Below are 14,946 nucleotides of genomic sequence, written 5' to 3'. Positions count from 1 at the left end.
AAGAAAGCGTCACATACCTTCGGCCAACGCCTTCGGCGTCCTGGAAGCGTCTCCCCGAACGGACCCCCGCGCAGGACGCGCGTTCGCGTCCTCGGCGAGAGTCGGGTTCGGGCCTCGTTCAAACGGACCAATGAGGTGAGGTTAGCTCCGCTACCAGGGCGGAGCGCCCGCTGCGTGACAGTGTTTTATCGCCGCAACGGTCTCTGCAGGCTTCACCTCACGCAAGAGTTTGAAAGACGGCTCGGCTCTACGCAGTGGCGCCAAGACGAGCCGGAATTTTGGAGGAGAGAGGGGAAGAGCGCCGCGTAATGGCACAAACCCAGTGATCGCGCAATGGCTCGGGCGCTAGGATCCCCACACTCCCCTCTCCTTAAATGCCCTCGCCGGTCTGAGAAGAGTTGACCGGCCATCGCCCAGGCATGCAAAAGACGGCGAAGAGTAGAAAAGTATGCATGCACAGGGCAGTCTCAGTCCCCAGCCCATACAAAATATTTACAAACTACACTACCAACACTACCCCCCTCCAGCACGAATGATACACACAGGAAACTACACGCGACACTGAGATACATAATCGGTTCCACATGCATACACAAAATGAAGCTATTGATATATACAATGATTACAGTGACCGCGAGACTATAATAAGAACAATAATGGTAATAATATATACATGCAGGGCGAGACTATGCTACATAGGGTTACAAAAAGAGCACACACTACGACTATAAAGAATTAGGGCAAAAGAAAAGACACAGGCATGCTAGAAACTACGCTGAGCTACGAAAATATTTTTACAAATTCAGGAGACGCGGTTCCGCGGGGCTTGTGCAAAGTTCCGCGGTTGGGAGCACGAAAGTTTTTTAGGGGAAACGTCCGTTGTGGTCAGTCAAGAAAGGAAGATGGTGGGCGCCAGTGCCGGAACGACCTCACCGTAGCGTCGAGACAGCAGCTCCGTGAAGGGGGGTTACCAGCCTGGAGGAAATGCGGCTTGAGCAGCCAGCCGGCAGGTATGATGACCGCGATGGCGCCGCTCAGGTGTATACCTCCCGTGGCACTCGATGGGTGCCCCGCCAAAGAGCGACGAGCGGCGCGGGTGGTGGCTGCCGCCCAGCGCGAGCGAGGCAGCTGCCGGACGACAGCCGTGGTGCCGATGACGCATGGTGCGGTTCCGATATGGCACCACATTGTCCACATCTGGAGAGGGCACCTCTTCCGCAGCTCGCAACTGGCCGCCCGTCCCGCTCTCGTCGGTGCCGGGCAGCCCGGCTGCATTCGCCAGCCTTACATGCCGTTGAACCCCCATAGTCAGCGTAACTGTTCCGGGCTCGGTCAAGTTCCAGAAACGGGCACCTGCGGACCCTCCACCACACCGACGAGACACCACGTGACGGCGGCCCGCACCGGACGAAGGCGAAGCCACTCGCGGAATGCACCGTTGGGTTCGCTGAAGCCGGCAGAGGCACACACCACACGCACTCACGAATACCCGCGCAACATGCGTGTCACAGTGTTCGTGCCACCGGGGCCAAGTTCCTTCGCCACAACGCGGTGCGCCCCACTCGTAGCATACGCCCGGCCCGCGTTTTCCAGGAAAACACAACCTCCCGTTGGCATTGAGTATATGGTCCCCCAAAGTCTGGCCTGCTCTCCCAACTTCACACAGTTCACGCAACGGCCTCCAGAACGCGCTGCTCGCCCGAACACAGGGGCCGCGGACGGCCGAAATCGGACACTTACAAAAACAAGCCCATTACTTCTCGAACCCCGCGCGCGAGGAGCAGGGGATGTCCTCGAAGACCGACCGAGCTTCCACCCTCTCACCCTCGCTCTCCCGCCAACACCGTACGCCCCGAAAGAAGCAACTCCAAAAGAATGCTAGCCTTTCTCGCTACGTAGAAGTAAATAAAAAGAACCATAGTACATACTTCGTCCTACATGTACAGACTAAGGAGGGTTCCTGTACTCAAACAAATAACTAAAAAAACGCATAAAAGAGACACTACTTTACATCGTGAAAAAAAAAGGTGTCTCCCAGCAAGGCCAAACACTCGGACCATACAGAACCATGTAAAAAAAGCAAAAAAAAAATGCCTTCACGCAACACGCTATGGTACAAATGGTCAACACAACTCCATCCTGCAGTGCAGTGCGCTAAAGCGAGAACACAAAATAATCACCCAAACAAATGGGTACTAAATACACCATTCGCCCTCAGCAGGCATAAAATGGAACGCGATAATACAACAACGCCCCGCAACATCCATACTTTTACAAACTGAACAAAAAGAGAAACATTTGCTAACAACTTGCTGGAGGGTAGCGGAAACTGACCACACACAATGGGCTGGGGCGGCCAGGGCGGCCAGGGCGGCCGCGCTGACTGAGACTGAAAGAAGTGGTCAGCACGGGCGGCTAAAGTACCTGCCCTTTAGTGTGCTATGATTACTGAGGTGACCTCTTCGTGACGTTATATTGATGAGCTGGCCGAGAGAAGCCTGGATAAGCGTGGGTGCCTTGTCATCACCGCGCAGAACCACTATGCTCTAGTGCTAAATAGTCAGCCCGTGACACCGTATAAGTAATAGCTCTGCTTGCTTCTCGGCAAAGATCCCTTGAAATCGCAAGCGACTACCCGCCAAGGACGCATACTGTCAAATGGCTTCACAATTCCAGGTGGCTTCCCACCGTGCGCCCTCGCCGTTTGACAGACATGGCAGGATCGTCAACAGCGAAAATGTCTTGCCTCGTCCCGGGCCAGGTCACGGAGCGACTCAGTTTACCAAAACTTTGGAGCCGCCTAAATGCCCGGCGAATGGTTCGTCATGAGCTTAGCGCAGCAGTGCGCAACTCAGACTTAGGGGGTTACCACACTGAATGGTTCAATTGCCTCATCATCGGTGGCTACGTAGTTAAGCACGAGTCCTTCACCGTCCAGCAGAAATGAGTCCCCCGGGGCGTCGGCGACACACGCTGACTTCAGCCCCCTCCCGCGCCTGCTACAAGACAAGTAGCATCTCGGCGCACGCCCGCAGCAGGACAAGCTACGTCTCGGCGTCTAAAAAAAATCAAATTAAAAAAAAAAATTAAAAAAAAAATGTCTCCCAGAGACCGTCGCAAATCCGGCGACAAAACGGGTCATTCTGCTAGCCGGCTACTAGCTCTTTTCGGCTCAATACAACCGCCTTGCAACGGGCATCGCTTCCCCCTGATTTTACAGCCGAGGCCCGTCCGCTTTCCCGCGGCATGGAGTTCGCGAAAAGCGCCTGCCCCTCTCTGCGGGGTGTCCGCGCGTCCTTTCTCAACTCTGGGTCCTCTTCCTCCCCTCAACGGCTGTCAATTTCGCCTCCTTTACGGGCACACGCTTTTGCGCCGCCGGCTAAAGTCACACTTGAACAATAAATCTCGATGGATTACGAAGCACGAGATAGCGCGTCAACTACCATGTTCGTGCTCTACTCTCAGGGGACGGCAACAAGCATATATCTCGCGTGCACTACTCCGAGTGGCGGCTGTGGCCTTTCTCCCGGAATACGTATACCGCCGCTCCAGTGGGGCGCGGTTGCACCGTCGCACTGCCCCGTGGGGCTGCGTTAACGAGGGGTGCACGCACACTCGCGTACGGAGGGGCAGTCGCCTCGTCCCCGTAGCAGCTACCGTTAGCGGATAATCATTAAGACTGATTCCGGTTGCGTACTCAGCTTAATTAGCGGCCAAAGGCTAATGACCCAATGGCCCCACGTTGGGCGCCAGTTTGTGGTCTCTCTACCTCACAATATGCATAACCCTATCATTGCACAAGGCAGGCATTCATGCACACTGCGAGGAACCACCGTGGGTTCGAGCTAGTTGAGCACGCTCACGATACTGAAACGCCGTCGCCCAAATCAACACCGCCTCTGTTGGGCAGGTGGAGAAAGGGGCGACAAAGGAATATGCCCAGGGTACGGAGGGAAGACGTTTATTTTATACTAACATTCTAGTCACATATTTTACAGTCCCAATTACACAATTTGCAGTACAGGTACGTACTTCCCGTTAGGTGAAAGGGGCGATGGGGCGCCACGCGCAAGGGCGCACGTTTCGTCGGCGCAGAGCCAGTGGGCTCTTCTGTCAGGGCAAATTCCGGGGTGCTCGCACGTTGTGCGCGCGCGCATCGCCGTGCTGGCCGGATCGGCTCGCAGCAGCGAGGGAGACGGGGCCCATTCGCTCACAGGCGCGTACCGCACGGCGTGTTCGTCGAGTGGTAGGTACGGCCTTACTATATGCAAGCGTAGGGACAACAGGAGCAGCCTTGGGCACGGGCCGCAGCCGGAAGGGCTGGTGGGCTTTCGCCGGCGCAACCGAGTTGCCGCCGGCTGGTAAAGAAAGCGTCACATACCTTCGGCCAACGCCTTCGGCGTCCTGGAAGCGTCTCCCCGAACGGACCCCCGCGCAGGACGCGCGTTCGCGTCCTCGGCGAGAGTCGGGTTCGGGCCTCGTTCAAACGGACCAATGAGGTGAGGTTAGCTCCGCTACCAGGGCGGAGCGCCCGCTGCGTGACAGTGTTTTATCGCCGCAACGGTCTCTGCAGGCTTCACCTCACGCAAGAGTTTGAAAGACGGCTCGGCTCTACGCAGTGGCGCCAAGACGAGCCGGAATTTTGGAGGAGAGAGGGGAAGAGCGCCGCGTAATGGCACAAACCCAGTGATCGCGCAATGGCTCGGGCGCTAGGATCCCCACACACCTAACAGCCCGAAATTTAGTATCCCTGCACGAATTCAACCCTCTCCCTTGTTAAGCAAATTCGCAGACAACGTAGGTAGAGAAAAGCTCCTTGCACAACAAGCACTTGCTTTTTTCACGCGATGATTCCACTGTTCCGATCTTTTAGTCCTACCCGCACCCTGGTAGCGAGTAGTATGGGCATCTGCGGTTGCACACATGCATACCTAATGCATTCTTCCTGGCAGGGTGGTAGGCTGAAGGTGGTGCAGGAGGGAGCGAGGCGTCAAAAGATCGCGTTGAGGTACTTTGAGAAATATACTAGAGCCACTTAGTACAACCCAGTAGAAACTCATGAAAACCAGAAGAACCATGCAGCTACACCGTTTACACTGAAGTCCGTTGGGGGCTGTCCTTGGGATGGAATGTAATGGTGAATGCCTGTGGGGTTGGCTTGCCTCGGATGTGAACCGGAACTGGAGCTTGCATAGCGCAGAAAGATTTCTTTCCCACATTTTATGTTTACCAGACTTCATAGCCGCCGGTTACATCGGCCCTGCCCGCCTGCGAGCCATAGACCGCGGCAGCGTTCTTCCGCTTACCATCCACCACCTGACGCCCGAGTTCGTCTCCATTGTGGGCTTGATCGGCATCACGGCGGCCGTCATGTCCTCCGTGGACTCGTCCATGCTCAGCGCAGCCTCCGTGGTCACCGGAAACATCTACAAGGTCATCATCCGTAAATCGGTACGCTGTCCGCGTTTGCTTGGACGGTTCAAAAAGAGAGAGAAATACAAACCTTTCTGGCCTTTTGAGGGAGGACGAAGCATGTATTACGTGACGGTGAAGTTGGGGTAGCCTCATACCACAGCAGTGCCCGAAGAAAGGCTCTCGATGCAAAACTCAGTGGTTGTGCTGTGCAGGTCCTATTGCGTAGGCCGTTATTTCCTTCCACTCGCTTCGTTTGTCCGGCACGCTTGGTCATACCGATTTTAGGCTTGCAACGAGGGAAGCTCAGTCGCAGAAAAACAAATTCCTAGTTTTGAGGGATGGTGCAGATAATGAAAAAGTCCAGAATGACAAATTTACCAGCTTTATTCAATCGGCAGTAGATATAGGTAATAAGGGACGAAAAATGAATTTAGTAACCAAAACTCCCAGAAAAATAAGTAGCTGTCCTTAAAATGAAGATTTCTGTTAGAATTGAGGGTGGAGAAACAAACTACATCCGCGAAGTGGTCCCATTAATTACCAAACGCACGATAGTGGCTATTCGTGCACCCAATATGGCAAAATTTGAGCATTCATTTAACAGGTGGGACATGTATGCAAAGCGTGCTTGGAGAACCCTACTTGAACAGTGCGTTTTGTCATGGCACCGTATTGTCGCTTGTTCTGTCGCAATGCTAATGAATGTGACGTACACGGGGGCGGTATTTCTATGCTCCAAACTTCGTGTATTCGGAGCCAAGCCTCGAACTGATCGCGTCTACGGTGCCCTTACTCATTTCGCAGGCGAATGACGTCGAGGTGGCCCTGATTCTGCGGCTGATGGTTTGGGCGGTTGGGTCCTCTGCTACGTACTTGGCGCTGCACGTGCGGTCCGTCTTACAACTCTGGCTGCTCTGCTCAGAATTCGTCTACGTGCTGCTTTTTCCTCAACTGCTGTGCGCCTTCTACTTTGAGAACACCAACGCATACGGCTCACTGCTGGGTGAGGGCACGACTTTCGTTGTCAGCGGTGTGAGTGAGTCTTTGAGTGCATCTAAAGTACGAGGGGTTGAGAAGTAAGGTTGGGAATGATAAGAAATAGCATTACGAAATGTGTTTATCCATCTACCCTCAAAACTCAGTGGCTCATCTAAAATGGAGGCCATGAAGACGTCTCAACCATCTTTGCAATTCCAAAAAATTCGGTAAACTTCGCAATAGTGGTGCGAAGACTGGGAAAACATCGATCTGGCAGTCCCACCTAGCTTATACTTGGTTGGGCTAAGTTTATGACTGGTTAGGCTTCAAGATTCATCTTCGCAGCGCACAGACCACGGGACTAAGGGGAGAATAACACAGGACAAGCGCCGATCTGTGCGCTGCGAAGATGAATCTGTACCAACTAGCCCGGTTTTCTACGTTACTTTAGGCTTCGAGACTCCGCCAAGTTTTAGCGTGGTATTATTGTTAGCCCCCAAAACAGCAATGAACACTCCGTCATTAGGGTACGTACAATGCAGGCGTGCCCAGAGGCTTTGCGGTGAAGCTCTAACGGTAACTGAAGGGACAGCGACAAGAGCGTTTGCTACGTTTTTTTTTAACTCGTGCGGTGGCCATCATTCGACTTGTGTGGTCTGGCGTGCAGGATGCAAATGATAAAACTTGCTTAACGTTTCCTCTTCTCGGCTTTTTGGCTTCTTTCATTTTAGTAGTATTATTTCTCTTTGCGCCGTCAAAACTGTACCACCCGTCGCAACAAGCGATAAACTGCCTCCCCACGACGCATTTTCAAAGCTGTGATTGACTTACTGACTGAACAAACTTTATTGAGGAATAGGAAAAGGAGGGAATGGGGTAGGGGATAGAGTGGAGCGGATTTCATGGGTGGAACCCCACGTCCAGGGTCCCAGTGGCTAGTGCGCTTGTCTTCGCTCTCTCCAGCAGTTTGAGTTGGTCCTGTAGAGATGACCTCGCCAGGACCGCCTCCCATGTATCCAGTGTAGTAGGCTGCGTTGAGGAGTTGCGGTGCCTTTTCCCCATATGATGGGACAGGACCATGTGGCGTGGAACAGCCTGACTGTCTCGCCGCATTTCTCACAGTTTTCGTCATGGTCTCGATGATGGTGTTGCAGCATCTTGGACCATCTGGATTTGTGTATGTACGTATTTGTGTAGATTTTTCGCTGGATTTGCGCTTCCGAGGCCGTGAGGTCTTTATGCGGATTCGGGAACTGAAGCCTCGGCTGCCGGGATATGCGTAGGGTTTCACCATAGGTGGACGCTGTGTAAGGTCGCTTGGCGGTCCCGTCGGCTGCGTGGTATATGAGTGCACACTCAGCCACATTGGCTGCCTCATTCCCTTCCAGTCCTTCACGTCCCGGGGTCCATGTGATGTTATGCAACTTTGACATTTTTTGTGGTAGCATGTATATGAGCTGTTTGGGTATTCTGCCAGCGGTAATTAGTCGTGCCGCATCTTGGGAGTCTGTTACGGTGTTAAGGATTCTTCGCTGTTTTTATCCCAGCCGAATTGCCAAAAGTATTGCACCCACTTCGGCTTGTTTGACTGCGGCGTTTCTCTGGGAGAGGTAGCCTAAAATTTACCACTGAGACCGTCGTTGTAGCATTGTAGCTTGCCGCGTCGACATACACTGTATTGTCGTAAGTGTTAAATTTTCTCCGGATGAAGCCCGTCCTAGCCTTCCTCCTCTCCTTGTGAATCTCTGGGTGCATATTTCTAGGGAGGGGTAAGGTCTCTATGTGTTTCCGCTGCTCTGGCGTTAGATCGTGCTCTGTTTAGGATTTCCTTTCCTGTGGGTCTCCGACCGCCCACAGTATGGCTCGTCCTGTCTTTGTTTTCCCCAGACGTTGTTTCTGAGCTGAGAGGGTGGCTGTCCTTAATTCTGCAAAGGTGATATAAAGACCAAGTTTATCCATTTTTCTCGGTGGCGGTGAAACGGGGAAGGTTCTGGGCTGCCTTGTAGGCACTTCGTATGATGATGTTGACTTGTTCATCGTCTGTGTTGGTAAGGTTGTGGTATGGCAGACTGTAGGCGATTCTGCTTATGGCCAGTGCCTGAACCAGGAGTAAAGTGTCTTCTTCTCTCATGCCGTTCCTCTTCTCCGTGAGCGTGCGAACACTTTTTGTGAGCTGTAGTGTCGTTTTCTTTAGTCTGGCTATAGTCTCGTCAGCTCTGGCGTTGCTCTGAACTATCATTCCGAGAATTCGTATTTGTCGTTTTTCCAAGATTGGTTCCATTCCAACGGTGAGCTTTATTGGGGTTTCATGGGCTGCTTTGTCGTAGCAATGCACTCTAATTGCTTCCGATTTTCTCGTGCGCATTTCAGACCATTGCTTGCTGCCAGCTTGATTACCCAATTGATGGCGTTTTTTTAGGTTTTGGGTTTTGGTTTGGAGTGATCCAGCTGTTGCCCATATTGTGATGTCATCTGCGTAGATAATATGACAGATGTCTGGGAGTTCTCGGAGCTTGTGTGCTATTTTGAGCATTGTGATGTTGAAAAGAAGCGGTGATATGCAGGAGCCCTGTGGTGTTCCTTTGTTTGAGTGAATGGCTCTGATCTTAAGTCTTCTGTGCCAACAGTAGCCATTCGGTTCGTGAAGTAGGCCAGGACGAAATCGTATATGCGCTTCCCGCACCCTATTCGATTTAAGACTTCCAGTATGGCCGTGTGGGAGACGTTGTTGAAAGCTCCCTTGAGGCCTAGTGTCAGAATAATGTTTTCTCGGGGAACTTTGCTATCTAGAACTGCTCTCTTAATTTGTATGACGGCGTCCTGGGTTGAAAAGTTTCGTCTGAAACCAATCATGCTGCCTGGAAACATGTTGCTGTCTTCCATGTAGTTGGTTAAGCGATTCGTTGTGATCCGCTCGTACACCTTCCCTAGGCAAGATGACAGGGAGATCGGTCTCAGGTGGTCTATGCTGGGAGGTTGCCCCGGTTTCGGGAGAAGGATCACCCTGGAGTGTTTTCATTTCGGGAGAACAGTTCCTTTGAGCCATAACTCTTCGTTCAAGAATTTTGTTAAAGGTATAATTCGGCTATATATAGGTTTCGAAGCATTTTATATGTGATGCCATCGTCTCCCGGTGAGCTGTTTTTTTTTTTTTTTTTCATAGATGTTACTGCATGGAAGACTTCTTCTCGTGTGATTCCTCTGTCTAGTATTTCATTCGGTGCTCCTTTGTACTCTGTATGATGCGATAATTTTGCTTCCTCTGCAGCTCCTTGTTTTCGTTTGAGGGACTCGAGAAGCTCCGCATCTTGCCCTGGGAAAGTGTGCGCGATTTTGCGGAGGTTGGGACGTGCAGATCTCTTCATGAAGGTTGAGTCCATCATGCCTCTGACTAGGGCCCATGTTTTGGATGTGCTGTGTGTGCCCTTGAGTTTCTCACAGAATGCGTTCCAGTTCTGCTGCGCTAGTTTCTGTGCATGTTCTTGGTCTTGGTATGTTAGTTTTAGTATTCGTATTTTGAGGTGTTTTTTTCGTTTCTGTCGTTTCCACCTCTTTGTCAGTTTCCTACGCTCTTGGTATAGCTTGGCTATGTAGTGGTCCACCTCTGGGTGCATCTCGGTCCGAGAAATCTTCTGAGTGTGTCTTGAGTGCGCCTGTTTGATTGATTCCGACCATTAAACGATGTCCTGTATGTGCTCTCCTTCATCGCTTGCTGTCTATTACTCCCTGAACTTGGCCCAGTCTGTTATTTTGGCCGCCCCTAGAGAGCTGCGGAATTTTGTTGTAGTGATAGATGCGGGCATTATGCAGTGGTCACTCCCGAGGGTTTCCATTCTGTTGGTCCAGGTGACATTTTGTTCCGAGTCACTCGTCAGTGTCAGGTCAGGGCTTGTGTCTCTTGTTCCCACCTGACCTAACCTAGTGGGTTGTGTGAGATCGTTTATAACCTGCAGCCCGTACACTTCCATGGCTTCAGCCAGCTTTTTGCCTTTGGGAGTATCGTAGCTGTAGTGCCAAAATGTATGCGGGGCGTTAAAGTATCCGATTATCAAAACCTTGTTGCTCTTCGTGAACTGCCTTGTCTCCCAGAAGAGGTCGTCAAAATCTTCATTGTATTTGCTCGGAGAGCTGTATACATTGAGAATAAAGATGCTTTTCTTGTCCCGTTTGTTTGGTATTATTTCACTAAGAACTGCTTCTGGAGTCGTTGTTTTCAGTTCGTGTCTTATCACTGTGACGTCCTTCCGAACGTAGGGGACGGCTCTGCTAGTACCCTCGATCCTGTCATAGCCCTTTATTTTTGCGTTGCAACCTACTTCTTGCAGGCTGTGATTGTGTCAGTTGTATCGCGCCTCCCTGTGACGCATTTGCAGAGCTGTCTGTGCTTGTGCAAACTGTCTCGTGCTTTTGACAGGTGACCACACCAGTCCCACCCTAGCGCGGTGAGGCAAAGCTACGCTATCCTTTGGCGCGCTTTGCCCCAGTCGGCCTTGCACCATAAAAATCCAAACATCATCATCAAAGCTACGGTAAACCTTCGATGGCGACGCGCTCGATGTCGTATTCACTCGGCGAGGTTTTCCTGCGGGCGTTTACCGGCCCAACCACCAGCTTAAACAGCATCGCTGTTAATAACTTTGCTGCACCCAGAGTGCATACTATCATGTTATGCGGGACCTCACTGGCCGTAATCCTCCCTCATCTTGAGCAGATGCCTTAGAACAAAAGGCAATTTTTTTTCCGAGCATTTTTATCTTTTCCTTCCCAAAAGACCTCGGAGTAATGGTGTCTTTCTCTTTCCTCTTTAGACGGGACCGGCCTTTGCCGAAAAGACGGTTTTAGTGCCGTGGATAGGTGAAGCAGGTGATGGGTGCCGACCTTTTCTATTAATAGCGGCGCCCCGCCCAACTCACACAAGTTAGTGCCCGAAAACGTTTTCTTAAGTAAAGCGTGGGACATCAGCCGAGAGGGACGGGTATCCGCACGCGTCTTAGCACTCTGGAATCCGGTCCGGCGACGGCAAGGAGCACGCATAAAAGCTACAGGACCGGTTCGGGAGAGGGGAAAAACGCGCGCGGGAACGCATCGCCCTCCGCACATGTGTCACCCGCTTCAAGGCCCATTTATTCCTGATCGTCACGATGTAGACGTGGGCGCTACAAAAAACCTATCGTTATCTGCGCAAAATAACGCGTTTTTTTGCACCTTTTCTGTAGCGCAGTATACACTGGCCGAGGTTGAGCAGTTTCGCGTGGTTCCTGGAGAGCCGTGCTGCGCATGCGCGAGGAACAATGACGTCACACGGCGCACAAAACGTTGCAGGCTGCCCCGCGTCTCTCACACACCCCACGCGCCCAGCGTCTTCGCCGACCTCAGTTTTTTCTCGTGGTGGCCCGGTCCACTTGATGATCATGCGAGGGGTGGCCGGGTGTGGAACCGATGGCTCGTGCGTCGCAGCAACACCGGCGTGCGCCTTCGGAACCAGCTTAGCTACATGGCGATTGGTGACGCTGCGCCGGAGCCGCTTGATAAATATACATGTGTCACATAATGCGTATACCGTGTGTGTGTCATTGAAGCAGCAGTAAGTATAATAATCAGCTAATCCTAGACAACCAGGAAAGCTAGTAATAACCAGCTGAACCTTAGCTCACGCTACGAATATCCTGGAATAGCCGAGCTAAGCCACTGCTAATTTTTTATGCTTGAGCTCCCGGTACTCATGCGCGTAAACACACAATTGCTGCATGGCTGGCTACTCCATTTATAAATTTGATGAAACGGCCACTGGCATTTCAAAAACCACGTACTCTGAATTCCTGGCGCAGTATATAAGGAAGGGGTCTACAGCACTCGCCCGGCTATATAAATGTGTACTTTGTGTTTTTTAAGGTGACATGAAACAACTCGAATGACGACTATTTAATATTCTGTGCTCATCGAGAAAAGAAAACAAAATGTCAGAGATGCTCCGTCTATGGTAACCACACTGTCATCTCAACGCTCATTGTTGTCGCTTTAAAACACCTGAATTACTATTTTACCGTGCACGCGCACAACTCAATAGTCGCACTCTATAAACATAATCTGGCACTACTCGTAGCGTCAATTCGCTGACACGGCGGTAACGCTTCACCTAATCAATTCAAATATATCGGCAGACGTAAGTTAAGGCGCAGGCCCAAGTGATGCTACGCTGACGGCATCGTAATACTTATCCGCACAGCTGACACGTGTGCCAATCTTGATCCGCTTGTGCAGCTTTCATGTTCGGCGCTTCGTTCCGCCTTCTGTCCGGCGAGCCGTCCATTAACCTGCCCACAGTGGTCCAGCTGCCGCTGTACGACGAAGAGGCCGGCCAGCGGTTCCCTTTACGGCTGACCGCCATGTGCCTGTCCCTGGTCGCGCTCGTGGTCGGGTCGTATGTGGCCGCGAGCGTCTTCGAGAATGGCTGGCTGGCCCCTGATCGGGACTTCCTACGGTGCTTCAAGGAGAAGTCCGCCGCCGATGCCAGGCGCGACGGACAGCAGCTTCCGACCCGCAGCGAGATGAGCCCCGCCAGGGATGATGAGCCTTCACTCCTCAGTGGCGCGGACACGGTCAGGAATAAGGGTAACGTTGACTCTGAAATCAACGCATCGGACGGCGGCGGCGTAGGCCTCAGCCGGAGGAAGTCGGACGTGGCGTCTGAGTCGACGCTTAAGGAGGAGGCCAAGTCCAAGACGAAGACTGAAGCGCTGCCCACCACAAACTCGAGGTCGCATTTCTCCCACCGGAAAGGGTCGAGCCACCGAAAGACGACGGGAAGCGTCAGCCGCAAGGCCGGCGGCCGCAGTGGCCGGTCGAGAATCCCCCCTTAACCCGGAGTGCATTTGGGCTCCAGAAGGAACTTGAAGGGCAAGCTTTCTGAGCCCCCTGGCCCTCGTGCCACCAAAGAATAGTTAGCTTATTTTATGCGTGTGAACTATATTCCCGTAACTATTGCTTAGAGAGAGTTAGAGAGAGAGAAATATTGATTTTTTGGAGAAGTTAGCGCCAACCGAACAAGGTGCTAGCTACTCCAAACATTATAGTTATAAAAAGGTGTAGTGACTGCCTTAACAAACCAAAAGTTAACACAAATGACGTTATAACTGCTGCAATTTCTTTATACGTCGAAGAACCCAGGTGCTGCAGCTTCGACCTGTCGCACCCTCGACTGTTGCGACAGCTGGCTGCACTACTTATTTGAGCACATTAGAGTGATTCACCCTCGCAGAAAGGCTCATTTCTAGATTTTCGGGCAGGTGTGCCGGTGATCATCGCCTGCGCAGAGCTTACAACTTGAACCTATTCCCCAGGTTTTCTGCAATACGCAACGCACATAGTTCCCGAGGCTCCGTTTTTGGTTATTTCTCCAGAACAATTGTGTGAATTAGTTCGCCTATAATACTGCATCGTGTAATGACAGCCGTTTCCCCGCTCCCACGCGGCCACAGAGTGTAACCAGAACATGTGATAAAGATTCTCATTGGCTGCATGTAGCTCTAAACCCCTTCGTAAATTCGCGTTGGTTCGACGGCCTTGAGACGTACTCAGGTGGATTGGCAAGACGCCAGCAGCAGTCGTCAGAAGACGCCTATGGTCGATTAAACATCGTGAGACGTAATGTTACATTTGTAGGTACCGCGTCGTCATTAAAAACATTAGGGGTGTGAGACCGGCACACAACGTTGAACCGCATACTCAAAGCCAACGGTGTCATCCTGTGAGGCGAGTCTGGCGCACCTCAGCGTGGAGTCACATAGAATAAAATACAATAGAATAGAAGTTGTTTAATTCATGTTCTTGATAGTACATGACGGGGTGAGAGAAAAATCTACTATGGACTGCGCTAAAGGTTTGCTGAAGTCAATTTAAATTTACCGCGTTCCACTGCTTCAGGCTGGCCGGGTGCCTCGACGCGTGTGAATCGAGGCGCCCTTATTCAATGTTTATTGAACCGCGTTGCCCTAGTCCACATGCGTTCCAAGCAGAACGTGGAACCTCTCTGGTGGAACCTTTCGTAACTGTGGCCGCTTGAATTCTTGGAATGCCGCCAGAAGCTATAGTGTTGCGGGCGACAGCAGTCGACAGTGTGGTTTTTTTTCTGCAGTAGGTGTGGTATTTCATTTCGCAAAAATCATCTATGAATGTTTAAAATACAGGAACACTGTAAATATCCCTTGTGTATTTGTTTTCTGTCTTATATTTGCGTAATTTTTTGTTCTTGTTCGACAATGTTGACAAGTATGAGCATATAAACCGGACTTAGACGTTGGGATCTGGCTGTGAGTATATAAGACTATTGTGCAGCTTTCGTTTCGCTTTTGCCGGGTGGCTGAATCGAGTCATACAGACAGACAGAAAGACATACAGACAGACCAAAATTTCTGAGTTTGAGTAGCCGAAGAAAGACTATCGTCTTTAAAATAGGTCGTTTTGCCGTACGAGCGGCGCCGGAGCAGAGCGTTCACGGGTGAATTCGCACCATGTAGAACAGGATTTCTGTATAAATGGACACTTTGTGGCTAG

The 14,946-nt window shown here is 51.5% G+C and overlaps 1 protein-coding gene across 1 annotated transcript in view; it reads left to right on the top strand.

The window, feature by feature from the left end:
- LOC144146709 (high-affinity choline transporter 1-like) overlaps positions 1–13,825 on the top strand; it is a 42,528-nt gene extending 28,703 nt beyond the window's left edge. Inside the window, exons 6-8 of the mRNA XM_077678637.1 lie at positions 5,234–5,451; positions 6,220–6,418; positions 12,655–13,825. Coding sequence (XP_077534763.1) covers positions 5,234–5,451; positions 6,220–6,418; positions 12,655–13,253 — 1,016 coding nt within the window. The 3' untranslated portion in view covers positions 13,254–13,825. The remainder of the gene's footprint in view (positions 1–5,233; positions 5,452–6,219; positions 6,419–12,654) is intronic.
- Positions 13,826–14,946: the final 1,121 nt, after the last annotated feature.

This window comes from Haemaphysalis longicornis, unplaced genomic scaffold (assembly GCF_048455015.1).
Source record: "Haemaphysalis longicornis isolate Haplotype H1 unplaced genomic scaffold, Haemaphysalis longicornis Haplotype H1 scaffold_7, whole genome shotgun sequence".
NCBI classification, from domain to species: Eukaryota; Metazoa; Arthropoda; class Arachnida; order Ixodida; family Ixodidae; genus Haemaphysalis; species Haemaphysalis longicornis.
Note: the sequence above shows the minus strand (reverse complement) of the source record. Positions and strands in the feature narration are given on the sequence as shown.